The 14,872-nt window shown below is 49.3% G+C and overlaps 1 protein-coding gene across 4 annotated transcripts in view; it reads right to left on the minus strand.

Annotated features, from left to right (window-relative positions):
* Window positions 1-14,848, minus strand: part of CD8B (CD8 subunit beta) — a 49,603-nt gene extending 34,755 nt beyond the window's left edge. For all 4 annotated transcript variants that reach the window (XM_017857576.1, XM_017857575.1, XM_017857574.1 and 1 more), the window contains exons 1-3: window positions 14,713-14,848; window positions 10,943-11,302; window positions 5,918-6,007 (exon numbers count right to left, since the gene is read on the minus strand). In XM_017857576.1, coding sequence (XP_017713065.1) covers window positions 5,918-6,007; window positions 10,943-11,302; window positions 14,713-14,755 — 493 coding nt within the window. In that variant the 5' untranslated portion in view covers window positions 14,756-14,848. The remainder of the gene's footprint in view (window positions 1-5,917; window positions 6,008-10,942; window positions 11,303-14,712) is intronic.
* Window positions 14,849-14,872: the final 24 nt, after the last annotated feature.

Consider the following 14,872-nt stretch of genomic DNA (forward strand, 5'->3'; position numbering starts at 1 on the left):
GATTCTCGTTCTTAGCCTCCCGAGTAGCTGGGATTACAGGCATGTGCCACCATGCCTGGCTAATTTTTGTATCTTTAGAAGAGACAGGGTTTTACCATGTTGGCCAGGCTGGTCTCAAACTCCTGGCCCCAAGCAATCCACCCACCTTGGCCTCCCAAAGTGATGGAATTACAGGCGTGAGCTACCATGTCCGGTCATCGTCTAGTCTTTGTAATCACTTTAAACATCATTGAAATCATTTTATATATAAAATTTCATGTATCACATCCAAATTTTTAAGAGGTAGATAATTTTTATTCCTGGTAATGAGTCTTTTACTATTTATGTTTAAAACTTTTAATTTCACAAGAAATAGCTGAATATATTTTCATTGTAAGAAATTTAAATATAGGATTAGAGTGCTCCCTGACATCTTTGCTCCTTCACAGAATTAATCACCATTGATAATTTAGTAACTTTCTCTTTCCATGCCTATGTAATTTTTATAGATACATATAGGGTGTATTTGTTTGTTTCTTTGTTTGTTTTGACACAGAATCTCACTCTGTCACCCAGGCTGGAGCGCAGTGGCACAATCTTGGCTCACTGCAACCTCCGCCTTCTGGGGATTCAAGTGATTCTCCTGCCTCAGCCTTTCAAGTAGCTGGGATTACAGGCGCTCACCATCATGCCCGGCTAATTTTTGTATTTTTAGTAGAGATGGGGTTTCACTATGTTGGCCAGGATGGTCTTGATCTCCTGGCCTCAAGTGATCCACCCGCCTTGGCCTCCCAAAGTGCTGGGATTACAGGTGTGAGCTACCATGCCTGGCCTTAAATACATATAGTATTTTAAAATATATACAGCAGATTATACTGTACAAATTGTTCTTTTGTACCTTCACTTTTTCAACGTGCCTTTTTTCCTTCACTTAATCAATGTGTTCTTTTTTCCAGCAGAGTAACATCTGACAGTATAGATGTATCATGAGTTACTCGTCATCAGTGGGCATTTTTTGTCGTTTCCTGTGTTTTACTTTTACAAATAACTCTGCAGAAAACATCGTGTGTATTTCCTTACAAAGATGCCTTCCTGAGGTAAATACTGAGAACGGGAGCTACTAAACCACAGACTTTGCCCATTTTAAATTGTGACAGATACTGTCAAATGCCTCCCTAAAATGTGGCACTGACTTCCGTCCCCACCCACCAATAGTGCACCCTGCTGACCATTGATATCATCAAAATGTTTTACTTTTTGCTGTCAAGTGGGAGAAAATGTTATTTCACTTAAATTCCCTCATTACTTATGACCTTTGGCCTATTTTCATATATTGGGAACTTGTATGATTTTTCTTCTGAGTTGACTATCTGTTCCTTTGTCCATTTTGTGTGCTATTTAAGCAGCACACTTTACACTATCAATGCCCCAAATCCTCTCTGACACCCTTCAGGCCCCTGTGGCTGGTCCCGTGAGTAGCTGAGGGGCAGAGCCAGGGCCCATGGGTGAAAGGGCAAGGCTGCAGATTTGGGCTTGAGGTTTGGAAAATCAGAAAGCATTGTGGATGTCAAGGAAGAGAGAGAATTTTTACTGAATACGTATGTGCTAAGTACATACTAAATACAAACTCCCATCTTGTGAGGAAGAAAAGTATTGGCATTTTTTTATTTGTATTTATTTATTTTATTTTTTGAGACAGAGTTTTGCTCTTGTTGCCCAGGCTGGAATGCAATGGCAAGATCTGGGCTCACCGAAACCTCCACCTCCTGGGTTCAAGTGATTCTCCTGCCTCAGCCTCCTTAGTAGCTGGGATTACAGGCACCCGCCACCATAACTGGCTAATTTTTGTATTTTTAGTAGAGATGGGTCTCACCATGTTGGCCAGGCTGGTCTCGAACTGCTGACCTTACATGATCTGCCTGCCTTGGCCTCCCAAAGTGCTGGGACTATAGGAGTGAGCCACTGCACCCAGCTTGCCATTATTTTTATCTCATTTCACAGTTCAAAAAAAAAACAAGATTCAAAAAGGTTAAATTATATGCCCAAGGTCACCCAGCTACTAAAATGCAGGACCAGGGTGTGGACACAGATCCTTCGAGTTCCAACCCCCTGTGGGTCCCACCTCAGCTGCATGAGGGCATGAAAGGTGTGGGAGGGAAGGGAGGAGGCTGCTACACGGGAGGGAGCCCACTGTCGCTGGAGGGGAACAAGCCAAGGCTGGATGGCTGGGATGTGGAGAAGAGATTCACACACTGGGTGGGAGGCTGGATGAGTGGCCCCTCTGAGATGCTGAGGGCATCTGCTGGGCTCCCTCTCACCTCCTATTTGTTCCCCCAACCTGGATGAACCTCAAAACATGGTGCTAAGTGAAAGAAGTCAAGCAGGAAAGAGCCCATGGTGTGCGATTTCACTTCTACGAAATGTCCCTGAGAGGCAAATCTGCAAAGGCAGACGGTAGACTAGTGGCTGCCAGGGGCTGGGAACGGGGATGAGCTGTGAACAAGCACCGGGAATCTTACTGGGGTGATGGAAACCTTCTAAAACTAGATTATGGTAATGATTGCACAACTTGGTAAATTCACCCAAAATCATTGAGTTTGTATGCTTAAAGTGGGTGAACTTTGCAGTATGCAAATTATATCTCAACTAAGGTTTTGTTTTTGTTTTTTTGTTTTTTTGAGATGGAGTCTTGCTCTGTCACCCAGGCTGGAGTGCAATGGCTTGATCTTGGCTCACTGCAACCGCTGCCTCCTGGGTTCAAGCAGTTCTCCTGCCTCAGCCTCCCGAGTGGCTGGGATTACAGGTGCCCACCACAATGCCTGGCTAATTTTTGTGTTTTTAGTAGAGACAGGGTTTTGCCATGTTGGTCAGGTTGGTCTCGAACTCCTGACCTCAGGTGATCCGCACCCCTCCCCTACCGCCTCCCAAAGTGCTGGGATTACAGGCGTGAGCCACTGCACCTGGCTCAACTAAGTTTTTAAAAACTGTAATGGAGGTGGGTACAGGTCACAGGGATGTACAGGGCAGCAGGGCTCCTTCCTGAGAAGAGGTCATGGTTGAGACCACTGTGGAGGCCAGCGATGTAGCTATAGGTCTCCTCTGAAGCATTGTCTCCCATCCAAAATGTGACTCTCCAGGAAAAGCTGCTGCCACAAATAACATGCTTGAGTAAGGGGCTGTTCGACAGATCCACACCAGCGACACCCCCAGCCCAGCCTTCCTCATCTTGCTGGGGCCTCAGGGTCTCCTGAGCTCTGGATTCGCACTCTGCTCCTGAGTCCGTGGTTTAGAAATGGTCCCCAGCACCTAAGGGTGTTGTCTCAGAAACAGCCCTAAGCCTTCTTAGTGGCCCTATGGGTTTTATTCATGATAACAGGCTTTGAGGTCTGTGTGGATGCCCCACAAGCTCTTAGTGCCTGGTGTATAATTGCATCTCATTTAATCCTGCATCCCTGTTTTACAGACAAGGAAACAGAGGTTCATAGAGGCTGAATCATATTCAATGTCTCATAGTACAGGTAGTAGTAGACAGAGATTCAGACCTAGGCCTGTCTGACTTGTCACTAGGCTACACTGACCCAGGGCCGCTCTCCTCAGTGTAACATCCACCTACTTTCCCCATACCCATCCTTAGCCCCACTCCACTTGGCCACCTTCACACACATCCGGGTTATTCTTAATAACCTATTAATGTTTGGTATGCATTTTGCCATGGGATTTTACTGAGGGTTGGTACAAGAAACAATGCAAGAGGCCAGACACAGTGGCTCACGCCTGTAATCCCAGCACTTTGGGAGGCCAAGGCAGGTGGATCACCTGAAGTCAGGAGTTCAAGACCAACTTGGCCAACATGGTAAAACCCTGCCTCTACTAAAAATACAAAATTAGCCAAGCTTGGTGGTGGGCACCTGTAATCCCACCTACTCCAGAGGCTGAGGCGGGAGAATCACTTGAACCTGGGAGGCGGAGGTTGCAGTGAGCTGAGATCACACCAATGCACTCCAGCCTGGGCAATAGAGTGAGACTCCGTTTCAAAAAAAAAAAAAGAAAAAAAGAAAAAGAAAAGAAAGAAAGAAAAGAAATTCTGCAAGAAATCTGAAGCTCTTTGTTTTTGCCATTATTTATAAAAGTGTGGCTGAGTGTGCCATCATTCAGCTGTCCTTACATGAAGATGAATGGGGCAGATGGCTCCTAGAATTTAGCACCAGGATGAAGGTTTCTTCTTTTGTGCCAGGTTGTTTCTTTCTATCACCGGGGTTGGGGTGCCATACAACTTGGGGTCTTCCCTTTGTTTAAACTGATGTTGCTGGGTTCTCCAGAGCCGTAGTACACAACCAGTTCTTGCACCCTCATCTTAGTGGCTCTATTGTATTTGCATTTTATATCCTTTTTATTGTAGTTTGCCTGAAATCATCTAGGTGAAGGGGTCAGGGCATGGGACTTTATAAAATAAGGTCACTCTTAAGCTCCTTAAGACTTTACTCTTCTGTACATTGGTTCTGATTTTCTTTTTACTGTAACCTCATGTGATGGCAGCTTGCCACCCCGGTCTCCCAGATCCTATTCAGTACCCTCCTCGATAATTTCTGGTACTTAAAACTTTTAAGACAAAGCAAACTGAGCAGTGTGAGGCAGTGTTCCTGGGGCTGCTTGTGGTTTGTTCTCTGGGTAGCAGCAGATGGCACTTTCTGTTTGTCACCAGTGGCTTTTGCTGGGCTGAGGTCAGTATTTTTCCAGAAACACGTTTGGGCTGATGGGTTTAAGGAAAGCGTGTGCGTGGGCATGTGTGTCTGTGTGTGTGTGTATGTGCATACACTCCAGCTGAGGTGTCTGGTGTAGCATAGAGAAGCAAATGTGTTCATTTGCAAACAAGCATGTATTCATGAACAAGCACATACTATGTATTGGGTCCTCTGTTAGGTATTAAAACTGGAAACCTTTTTTTTGAAACAGGGTCTGGCTCTATCACCCAGGCTGGAGTGCAGTGGCAGGATCTTGGCTCCCTTCAATCTCCACCTCCCAGGCTCAAGGCATCCACCTCAGCCTCCTGAATAGCTGGGACTACAGGCATGTGTCACCACGCCCAGCTAATTTTTTAATATTTTCATAGAGACAGACTTTCACCATGTTGCCCAGGCTGGCCTCTAACTCCTGAGCTCAAGGTGATTTGCCAATCTTGGCCTCCCAAAGTGCTGGGATTACAGGTGTGAGCCACCACATCTGGCCAAAACTGGAAAAGTTTAAAGTGCTGGCCCCTTGAGTAGATTTTTTGTTTGTTAACAGCTTTATTGAGTTATAATTTACATATAAAGTCCCCTTGTTTAAAGTGTACAATGTCATGGAGTTGTGCAACCATTTCCATAATGTAATTTTAGAACATTTAAATTCCCTTAAAAAGAAACCTTATATCCATTAGGAATCACTCCCCATTTCTTTCCCAAGCCCCCAGCCTTAGGTAGCCACCAATCTACATTCTGTCTCTATAGAGGGTGATATGCTGAATATTCCATAATCATGGAATCATATAGTATATGGAGTTTTGTGACTGGCTTCTTTCACTTTATTCTTTATTATGACCAAACAATATTCCACGATAATAAATATACCATATTTTGTTAATCTATTCATTAGCTGGTGGATGTTTGGGTAGTTTCTACTTTTGGCTAGTATGAATAATGAAGCTGTGGACATTTGTGTGCAGGTGTGCGGGTGGAGATCGCCTCCATTAAGCTTTGTCCAGTAGCAGTTTACGAGTCTGTCTCCCATGAGACTGTGAGTTGCTGTCACACTCAGCATCCTTTCTGACCCTAGCTTGGGCCAGGGAGATAGGCTCTAGAGTTAACACTTGGAAAGTGCCTGGGGAAGAAAGGAGGGGAGGGAGGGAGGGCGAGAGGACGTCTGCCTTGTTTCTGAGGGTGCAGAGAGACAGGGAACTCACCTTTCTGGGTCGCTGGCCTGGGTAACCGGCACACTCTCTTCTTGGGGGTGGACTTCTTGGTGGGCTGGGCAGTGGTGGGAAGGAAATCAACTACAGAAAGAAAGCAAGACACATATCTTAGCCAGGTGAACACCAGGTGGACTCAAAGACAAAACTTTGTCTTATGGCCGGGCGTGGTGGCTCATGCCTGGAATCCCAACACTTCCAGAGGCCAAGGCAGGAGATCATTTAAGCCCGGGAGGTTGAGACCAGCTTGGGCAACATGGTGAAACCCCCTCTCTACAAAAAATAAAAAGTTTAGCCAGGCTTGGTGGCAGATGCCGATAGTCCCAGCTAACCAGGAGGCTGAAGTGAGAGGATCACCTGAGCCTGGGAAGTCAAGGCTGAAGTGAGCCATGATCACGCAACTGCACTCTGGCCTGGGCGACGGACCAAGACCCTGTCTCAAGAACAAACGAATGAACAAATGAACAAAATTTGTCTTACATCCAAGTACTGAGGTCCTTATGACTGTTCCCCAGGCTGCTACAGGGCCTGAAGGACACATAGCAATAGAATATTTGATCTGCTTTCTCAGTTCTCAGATGTTGGGAAAGGGGTGGGGGCCTAGGGATGGGGTTCAGCTTGGTGTCCTGGAGAGAGGAAGCCACACAGACCTGAGCAGAGCCTACATCCCTGATTTTTGTTGTTGTTGTTTTTTTGTTTTTGAGATGAAGTCTCGCTCTGTAGCCCAGGTGGAGCACCGTGGCACGATCTTGGCTCATTGCAACATTTGCCTCTTGGGTTCAAGTGATTCTCCTGCCTCCGCCTCCATAGTAGCTGGGATTACAGGCACGTGCCACTGCACTCGGCTAATTTTTTGTATTTTTAGTAGAGGTGGGGTTTCACCATGTTGGCCAGGCCGGTCTTGAACTCCTGACCTCAGGTGATCCACCTGCCTTGGCCTCCTGAAGTGCTAGTATTACAGGCACGAGCCACTGCTCCCAGCCGACCTATACCCCTGATTAACCACTGTGTGATTTGGGACAAGTCATAGTACTTTTCCGTGCCTTGATTTCCTCATCTGCTGAAATAATAATTGCCACCTCCTTCTTAGGATTATCTGAGAATTAAAGGGACAGTGTGTCCAAAAAAAAGATTCCGTAGACGTGGCTCCACCTGGCCGAAGACCTTGTGCCCCAGGGTTGGATCGCCCAGGCTTTGGCACAACCAGACCCTCCGCCCAACTCGGCAATCTCTAAGCATGTGGAGAAAGCTCATGGAAGGGAGGGGGTGCCCTTTTCTGCATGTACAGTACCAAGCAGGTGTCATATCTGGGGATTTGTTTTCCTTCTCAAGTGACCCTAAAATATATATATATAATATCAGAGCTAGGAGAACGTCAGTCTCAAACTTTAATTTCAAAGGTGAATGCCAGAGACAAGGGGAGCTGGCCCCTGCAGCCCCAAGTGGTGAGTGCTGTGTGGGAACCCCAAGCCCCTGTCCTGACTCCTGGATGGGTCACCCCTCTCCTTCATTCTAACCCACTGACCCCTGCTGAAGTGTTGGGACAGGGCAGCAAGCTGGCACCCAGAACAAAGGAAGATAGCTGTGGCTCTGATGCCTGCTGGGGATGAAGGGGGCGCTGTTGGCCAGAGTCCAACCCTTGCCTTTGTGGATTGAGGAAACAGACCTCTCTGCACTGATTTTCTCCAAAATGGTAGAACAGGGAGTAAGAAGACACCATGAACCTAAGCTCTAGGTTCAGGGGGACAGAAAAAAAAAAAAAAAAGAAAAGAAATATTAAGGCCGGGCACGGTGACTCACGCCTGTAATCCCAGCACTTTGGGAGGCCGAGGCGGGCGGATCACCTGAGGTCAGGAGTCCAAGACCAGCCTGGTCAACATGGCAAAACCCCGTGTCTACTAAAAATACAAAAATTAGCTGGGTGTGGTGGCACGTGCCTGTAATCCCAGCTACTTGGGAGGCTGAGGCAGGAGAATCACTTGAACCAGCGAGGCAGAACTTGCAGTGAGCCGAGATCATGCCACTGCACTACAGCCTGGGTGACAGAGTGACTCCGTCTCAAAAAAAAAAAAAGGTTGGGGGGTGGGAAGACAGGCAGGGGAAGCCCACAGATCAGTCATTTTTGGGCTGGCATCTTCTATATAGAAGTAGACATTTTAGCCCCTCACCTCTCTGAGCCTCCTCTGAAAAGTGGAGAAAACACGCTGTTTGTCTGCTTCAAGACATTGACGGGAAGAAGCAACTAGAATGAACGTGCACTAAGCTCCAATCACGTACAGGGAGCAGTGCTGAGCCTTTCCGCGTAAGTTTACTGAACACAACAACTTTTGGGGCAGGCACTATTGTCCCTATTTTATCCAGGAGGAAGCCTAGGCTCAGAGAGCTGAAATAATGTGCCCAAAGTTAGACAGTCACAGGCTGCTGAGCCAGGATCTGCACCAAAAGACCTTGATTCTAGAACCTGTGCTTCTCATTCTGCCACACTACCTCATGTACAAAGGTTTTCTGACAAAAAGTTGAACACTTTAGGTCCACCCAAGGCCCTAGGTCATCAGAGTGTCAAGGGCAACTATTGTAAGAGGAAAACTGTCATCAGCAGGGTCTTGGAGAGCATGCAAGGAGCCTGGCCTTCTGTTGGGAGTGTTGCCTCCTTTATTCCTCATGGCCCTAGAAGTAGTTCTGTTTGACTTATTTTCTATTCGAGGAAGCAGGGACTTCTCTCAGATGGTCCATAGTGAGCCCAGAGGGGAGCCAGCTCTTTAGGCCCTCAGTGCCTTGGCTGGGCACCACAGCCTGGGTCTGGTGGGAGACTCAGGTTGGGGGACTGTTCTGTTTTAAATTCATCTTGCCTAGAGCCAGGTCCCCCTGGATTCCTCCTGAGCCCCCAGTTTAATCTCTCCCTCTCCGTCCTTAAAAGGAATATAACTTTGAGCCTATGATATACTTAAGGGCCTGAAAAAGGCCCTGTCTTTCCCCAGACACTTTCTCAACCATCCCAGCTTTGTCCTCTAAAAGGCCTTTCTTGGGTGAGAAGCTCGGTTTTGGTTCTGAAGAAGGTCTCATTGCAAGCCCTGGGGAGAAGCAGGTTTGGTTGCAAGCCAGCGCTGTAAAGAGGCATTGACATTCCTGCAGTGCTGGGAGGTGTTTGGGGTTTGGAAATACAGAAGTAAGGAGTGAGTAGGGTTGGCGTGGAGGTGGTGGGAAGCTCTGGAAACTAACTGTGCTTATTCCACCCTCCACCTTCTCAGACCCTGAAATCTCATGAGTGGAAAGGTGTGGGGCTTACAGAGGCAAAAACAATAAGCCAATGCCAAAACCCAAACCCCAAACCCCAAACTCCCAAACTCCCAAAGTCCATTTTTCAATATGAAAATCAGTGGACCCCCACGCAAAGGGATGCCTCAGCTTCTTGCCTGCAATAGTCCCTCCAGGCTGGCAAGAGGTGGCGGGGCATTACTTTGGTTTGTGTCTTCCTAATCGTGCTGCTGTCCCCAGCTGCCCCTGCACTTCCTCACACTGGGTGGTCTAATTTCTGGGTCTCCTTGTGGCTTTTAGTGCCCTCAGGTGAGCAGGAAGCAGGGTAGTGGGAGCCCTGGAGGGGGTTGGCTCCAGCCTTGGGCCAAGCTGGAGGTGGGGCTAGAGCCAGAGCCAGGTGGTGAGGGTTACCACCACAATCCCTCCCCACCCATAGCTAAATGCCTTCTTTCCAATACGGTGGCCACTCACTGCAGGTGCTGCTGAGCACATGAAATGTGGCCAGTCTGAATCGAGATGAGCCATATGTTTTATGTAAAATGCTCACTGAACACTTAGTATGAAAAATGAATGTAAAATATTTCAGCAATAACAGATGAAAATACAGTTAATAAATTGAGTTAAATATATTATTTAAATTAGTTTTACTTGCTTTTTGCTTTTTTAAACATGACTAAAAATTTAGAATTTCATCTGTGGCTTGAAATGTGTGTCTGCTGGACTTGCTGACTTAAGTCAGAGGTCTGCAGCTTCTCTGGGATTAAGTGGGTCATGCAGGCCATCAGCAGCCCCATGACACCGAAGAGAACATTGAGGCCCAGGGGAGAAAGCGTGGCAAGTTTGCAAGCAGAGCTGGGCCTGGCTGTCTCCTTACTACCTTCGACTCAGGTATGAGTTCAAGCCATAGACCCTCACAGAGAATATAAGGGTACCTGCCCCTCCACTGCCCCTAGAAATGCCCTCACTGGGTAGGTAAGTCAGGGCAGTGAGGGCTTCCTCTGCCTGTGTGCACACTCTGTGGGGATTTCTAATACCACTATAAGGCCAAGGGACTCAGCCCAATCCAGCCGTAGCTTCGGATGTCCCTGATGTGGCCTGAAGGACAGCACTGCCCTGTCCACATAAGAAGCATAATGCCTGGCCAGGCATGTTGGCACACGCCTGTGATCTCAGCACTTTGGGAGGCTAAGGCGGGTGGATCATTTGAGGTCAGGAGTTCAAGACCAGCCTGGCCAACATAGTGAAATCTTATCTCCACTAAAAATACAAAAAATTAGCTAGGCATGGTGGCTCATGCCTGTAATCGCAGCTACTCAGGAAGCTGAGGCAAGAGAATCACTTGAACCCGGGAAGCAGAGGCTGCAGTGAGCCAAGATTGCACCACTGCACCCCAGCCTGGGCAACAGAGTGAGGCTCTGTCTCAAAAACAAAAACAAAAAAAAACAAGAAAAAGAGAAGCTTAATGCTCATCTCTGACTCTGATCCATCTCTTCCAATTTCACCTTATTCCCATCTAAGGTGGTTAGGTAATAGACCTACCTTCCAGGTTGGTTGGCAGCATTAAGCGAGCTAGCTATGTAAACACTTGGAGGGGCTTGGCCTGGGTAAGTCTCCACGTGTTCTTTCTGTTATTATCAGCAGCAGTGCTGTTAGTCACGGCTGCAGAGTGGGGCACACTGAAGCATGGTGGTCCCAGTGCCTGGCACGTGCCTGGCACACAATCGATGCTCAGTGCTCATTGATAGCATTGAGCCTGCTTCTTACCCACACTCAGCTGAGTTCCCTTTCCGAAGGTCAGCTCGGGGCTCCCGATGATCATGCAGAAGTAGATGCCACTGTCTTCCGGCTTCACGCTTGTGAGATTGAGAATGAACCGGCTTGCATCCCGAAACACAGCTATCTTCTCCTGTTCCACCTCTTCACCATGGACAGTCCCTTTTGTGGAATCCCAGAGGGCCAGGAACTCGTGGTGACTGTCACTGCTCGGGGCCTGGCGCTGTCTCAGCCAGTAGATGCGCATGTTACTGAGGGAGATTTTAGCCTCGCAGGACAGCATCGCCATTTTGTTGGTTTGCACCTTTATGTATGCAGGGGTCTGCTGGAGGACCGAGCTGCCACGGAGAACTAGGAAAAGCCAAGAACAGAGACATCGCACATTTTCCTAGCCACAGTTGTGGGACCTCGCAGTCACACTGAGTCAGGTGTCAAAGGAAAAGCCGTGGAAGAACCTGCCCAGTTACTGGGTCCAGGGACTGTACTGAGCGCAGCTGTTGGCTCCTGGACTCAGAGCTCACAGACCCCACCTTCCAGGAGATCATCTGGAAGGCAGGTGTTTGCTAAGTTCAGCTTTACAAAGGTACAGGGGAGAGAGCTGCCATTTGTTTATTGAGTACTTATATGCCTGGCCCTTGCATAAAGGAACTCAATGAAGCCTCAAACTGGCTTTGGAATTTTTTAAGACATGGGGTCTTGTTATGTTGCCTAGGTTGGAGTGGAGTGGCTATTCACAGGCACTATCATAGTGCACTTTAACCTTGACTTCCTGGGCTCAATCTATTCTCCCACCTCAGCCTCCCAAGTAGCTGTGACTATAGGCATGCACCACCACACAAGGATGGATTCAGGATTTTTAGTCCTCATTACACAGATGAGGAAACTGAGGCATGAAGTTATTTGTTCAGCCTAAGAGTGAAACTCAAGGATTCGAAGTCTGAAGCCAAAGCTGATTGCCTTTTACCTCCCCTGACTGCCACTGGATGTATAGCCCTTCGGTGGGCTCCAAACTGCCGAAGGAGACCCAGGACAGGCTGGGAGAGGAGCCCAGAATCACAGCAGAGCATGTGGCTAGCCTGTCCATTGCTGGACAGCAAGGGCAGACAGCAAGGGCAGACAGCAAAAAGAGCTCACTATCCCCTGGTAGGTACAACTATAGCCCATGATCCCCGAGCCCAGCTACTGATGGGTCACTGGATCCCTATTCCCCAGTGGAAGGACAGACACCCCAGAAGCAGGGCTGGGAGTTCATCTTAGACTCTGACGAGAAGCACCCAGCAAGCAGGGGCTTGTTCATGAGGAGCTAGAGCAGGACTCACAGACCCGGCCCTGAACCCAGCCTCTGGCCGTGCCAGCTGTGAGACCTCAGGCCAGTCACCGAGCCTCTGTCTTATGAAAGGAGGGCAGCTTGGTGCTGTTGTCCTGCCTGCCTCTGAGGGTTGGAAAGAAGTGAAATGCTGTCCAAAAAAGCACACTGCAAACTGTATGGCCATGTACACAGGTAAATACTGTTCCCATGTCTCATATCACAGGGCTGTTACTGGAAGTAAATTAAATCTCAAGGAGAAGGATCAGAATGGGTTCCATTCACACCAAGGCTGCACAGCTTCCAACGAACACAATCTGACCTGGTGAGCCCTTCATTTTGGCTGTGGAGCAAAGGGAGACATTGCAGGCCAGGGCAGAGATGCAGGAGTGGGGAGGCACAGAGAGGACACAGACCTGGGTAGGCAGAAGAGGCCAGAGGGCATGCGTGTGTGCCCAAGAGGAGCCGGCTTACTGAGCACCTCATGTTTAAAATCCTGCCTGCACTTGCGGCTAAGGCTCTGTGGCCCCATAATGGCCTTCTCCAACACTGATGAAATGAACTTTGACTTTTTGACTTTGCTTCTGGACCACTCTTAGCTTTCGCTTGCATCAAGAATGAAATGATGGGGCCGGGTGTGGTGGCTCATGTTTGTAATCCCAGCACTTCCGAAGATCGAGGCAGGAGGATCACTTGGGCTCAGGATATTGAGACCAGCCTGGGCAATACAGTGAGACCCTGTCTCTACTAAGAATACAAAAATTTTCCAGGCATGGTGGCATGTGCCTCTAATCCCAGCTACTTGGGAGGCTGAGGCAGGAGAATTGCTTGAACCTGGAAGGTAGAGGTTGCAGTGAGCGGAGATCGCACCACTGCACTCCAGCCTGGGCGACAGAGCAAGACTCTGTCTTGGAAAAAAAAATTATTAAAAAATAAAAATAAAAACAAGACGGAAATGATGCCTGGGGCACAAGTGGCTGCTGGGCTTCCTCTTGTCTGCCCAAACACCACAGTGCTGTTCCAGCAGAGCAGAGGTTTTTCCTTGTTTCGGGTCGCTGACTTCTGGGGGGAGTTAATAAGAATCAGTAATGCCAGTTCATTGAGCTGTGCCTGGCATGGCACATACATTGCCTCATTTGATCCTCACCAAATCCTGTGGGGGAGATACTGTTTTGCACCCACTTTACCCATGAGGAAAGCAAGGCTCTCAGGAAGTTTAAAGATTGCTCAAGGTCACACAGTGATCCAGATTCAAACCCAGCTTGTGGGACCCCAGAAACTGACTTGGAACCACTGAACTGAAGAAACCTACAGTCCTCTCCCGAATGGCGATTATGGGCTCATGAGCACACAGTGGGGCTGCAGGTACACAGGTGCCTGAAGCCCTTCCAGGAAAACCCAGAAGACTCCTCTAAGAGCAAGGCCTGGGCTGTGAGTGTGCATTTCCTCTCCTGGCTGAGACACACCCCGGCTCTTCCCGGGGCCCACTTGCTTTTTGTCCTCTAGGAACTGAATACTCAGGGCTGTGGCCAAGTCCCTGCTGTGTGCTGGACACGGAGCCAGGCCTCACTGCCTGTTCCCCTCGAAAACCCAGGGATTCCATTATCAGAGGGACCTGATGTTTCTAGATCCATCAGTAATGACTTTAGTGCGCTGAATGGCCTGGGCTCTTTCTATTTATGATATTGCACTCACTGGGCCAGAGTCCCGGGCTGCCAGGCCTTGTCACCCTCTGGCGGGATGACCAGCTTGGGCTTTTTGGGCACGAGAGTAAATCGACCAGTTTGGGCAGCTTTCCGGGTGTGCGGAGGCTTCTTCCAAAAGGCAGTCTGGCTGGACTTATTCAGAAGGACAATCTAGACGCCCCATCCAACTCCAACAACCCAACCTCCAGGCTGCATCCTAGGGAGCCACGCTACCCATGACACCTAACACCGGGGACACCAGAGAGAACGGGAGCCAGAGGGATCATCCTGCCCTAGCCCTTCCAGAACTGGGAGCGCCCGATGTTTGTCTGATTGTACTACAAACACTTCCCCGGAAGTAATAAAAATGTGTCCACAGGACCCTTGGCCTGGCCAACCTTCCTCGGAGCACATCCTGCGGGGACCCTGGGCAGGAACCTGTTTCCTTCCCCTCGTGACCTCCGGCGTCCCTCTCTTTCCTTCCCTCACTCGCTCCCCTTTTCACTGCCTCCCCTTCTCCTGGGTCCAGGCTTTTGCGGGGAGGTGACCTCAGTCCAGGGACTCTCCGGCTCCCCTGGGTAATGCAGTCCGGGGGTATTTTATTTCCACCCTTAGGGACCGTGCCTGCCAAGCTGCCTCCCGGGTGCCCTGCCGCCGCGGCCTCTACGCTGCACCCTGCCAGGACCAAGGCCAGGACAGCCGCTTCTCACCTCCCGGCTCAGGTCCCGGGAGCGCAGACTCTCGGGCAGCCCGCGCGCCGCCCGCCTTACCTGCCAGCTGCGCGGCCAGGAGGAGCCACAGCCGCAGCCGCATCGTGGCGCGCCGGGTACACCTGGCCCCGAGGGCTCGGCGAAGACAGTCGCGGCTGAGGTGGGTGAGGAGCCGGGCCGGGCGGGGCGACCCGGGTCGGGGAGCTGGGGCGGGGGGGAG

Source organism: Rhinopithecus bieti, unplaced genomic scaffold, assembly GCF_001698545.2.
Source record: "Rhinopithecus bieti isolate Rb0 unplaced genomic scaffold, ASM169854v2 scaffold_46389, whole genome shotgun sequence".
Lineage (NCBI taxonomy): Eukaryota > Metazoa > Chordata > Mammalia > Primates > Cercopithecidae > Rhinopithecus > Rhinopithecus bieti.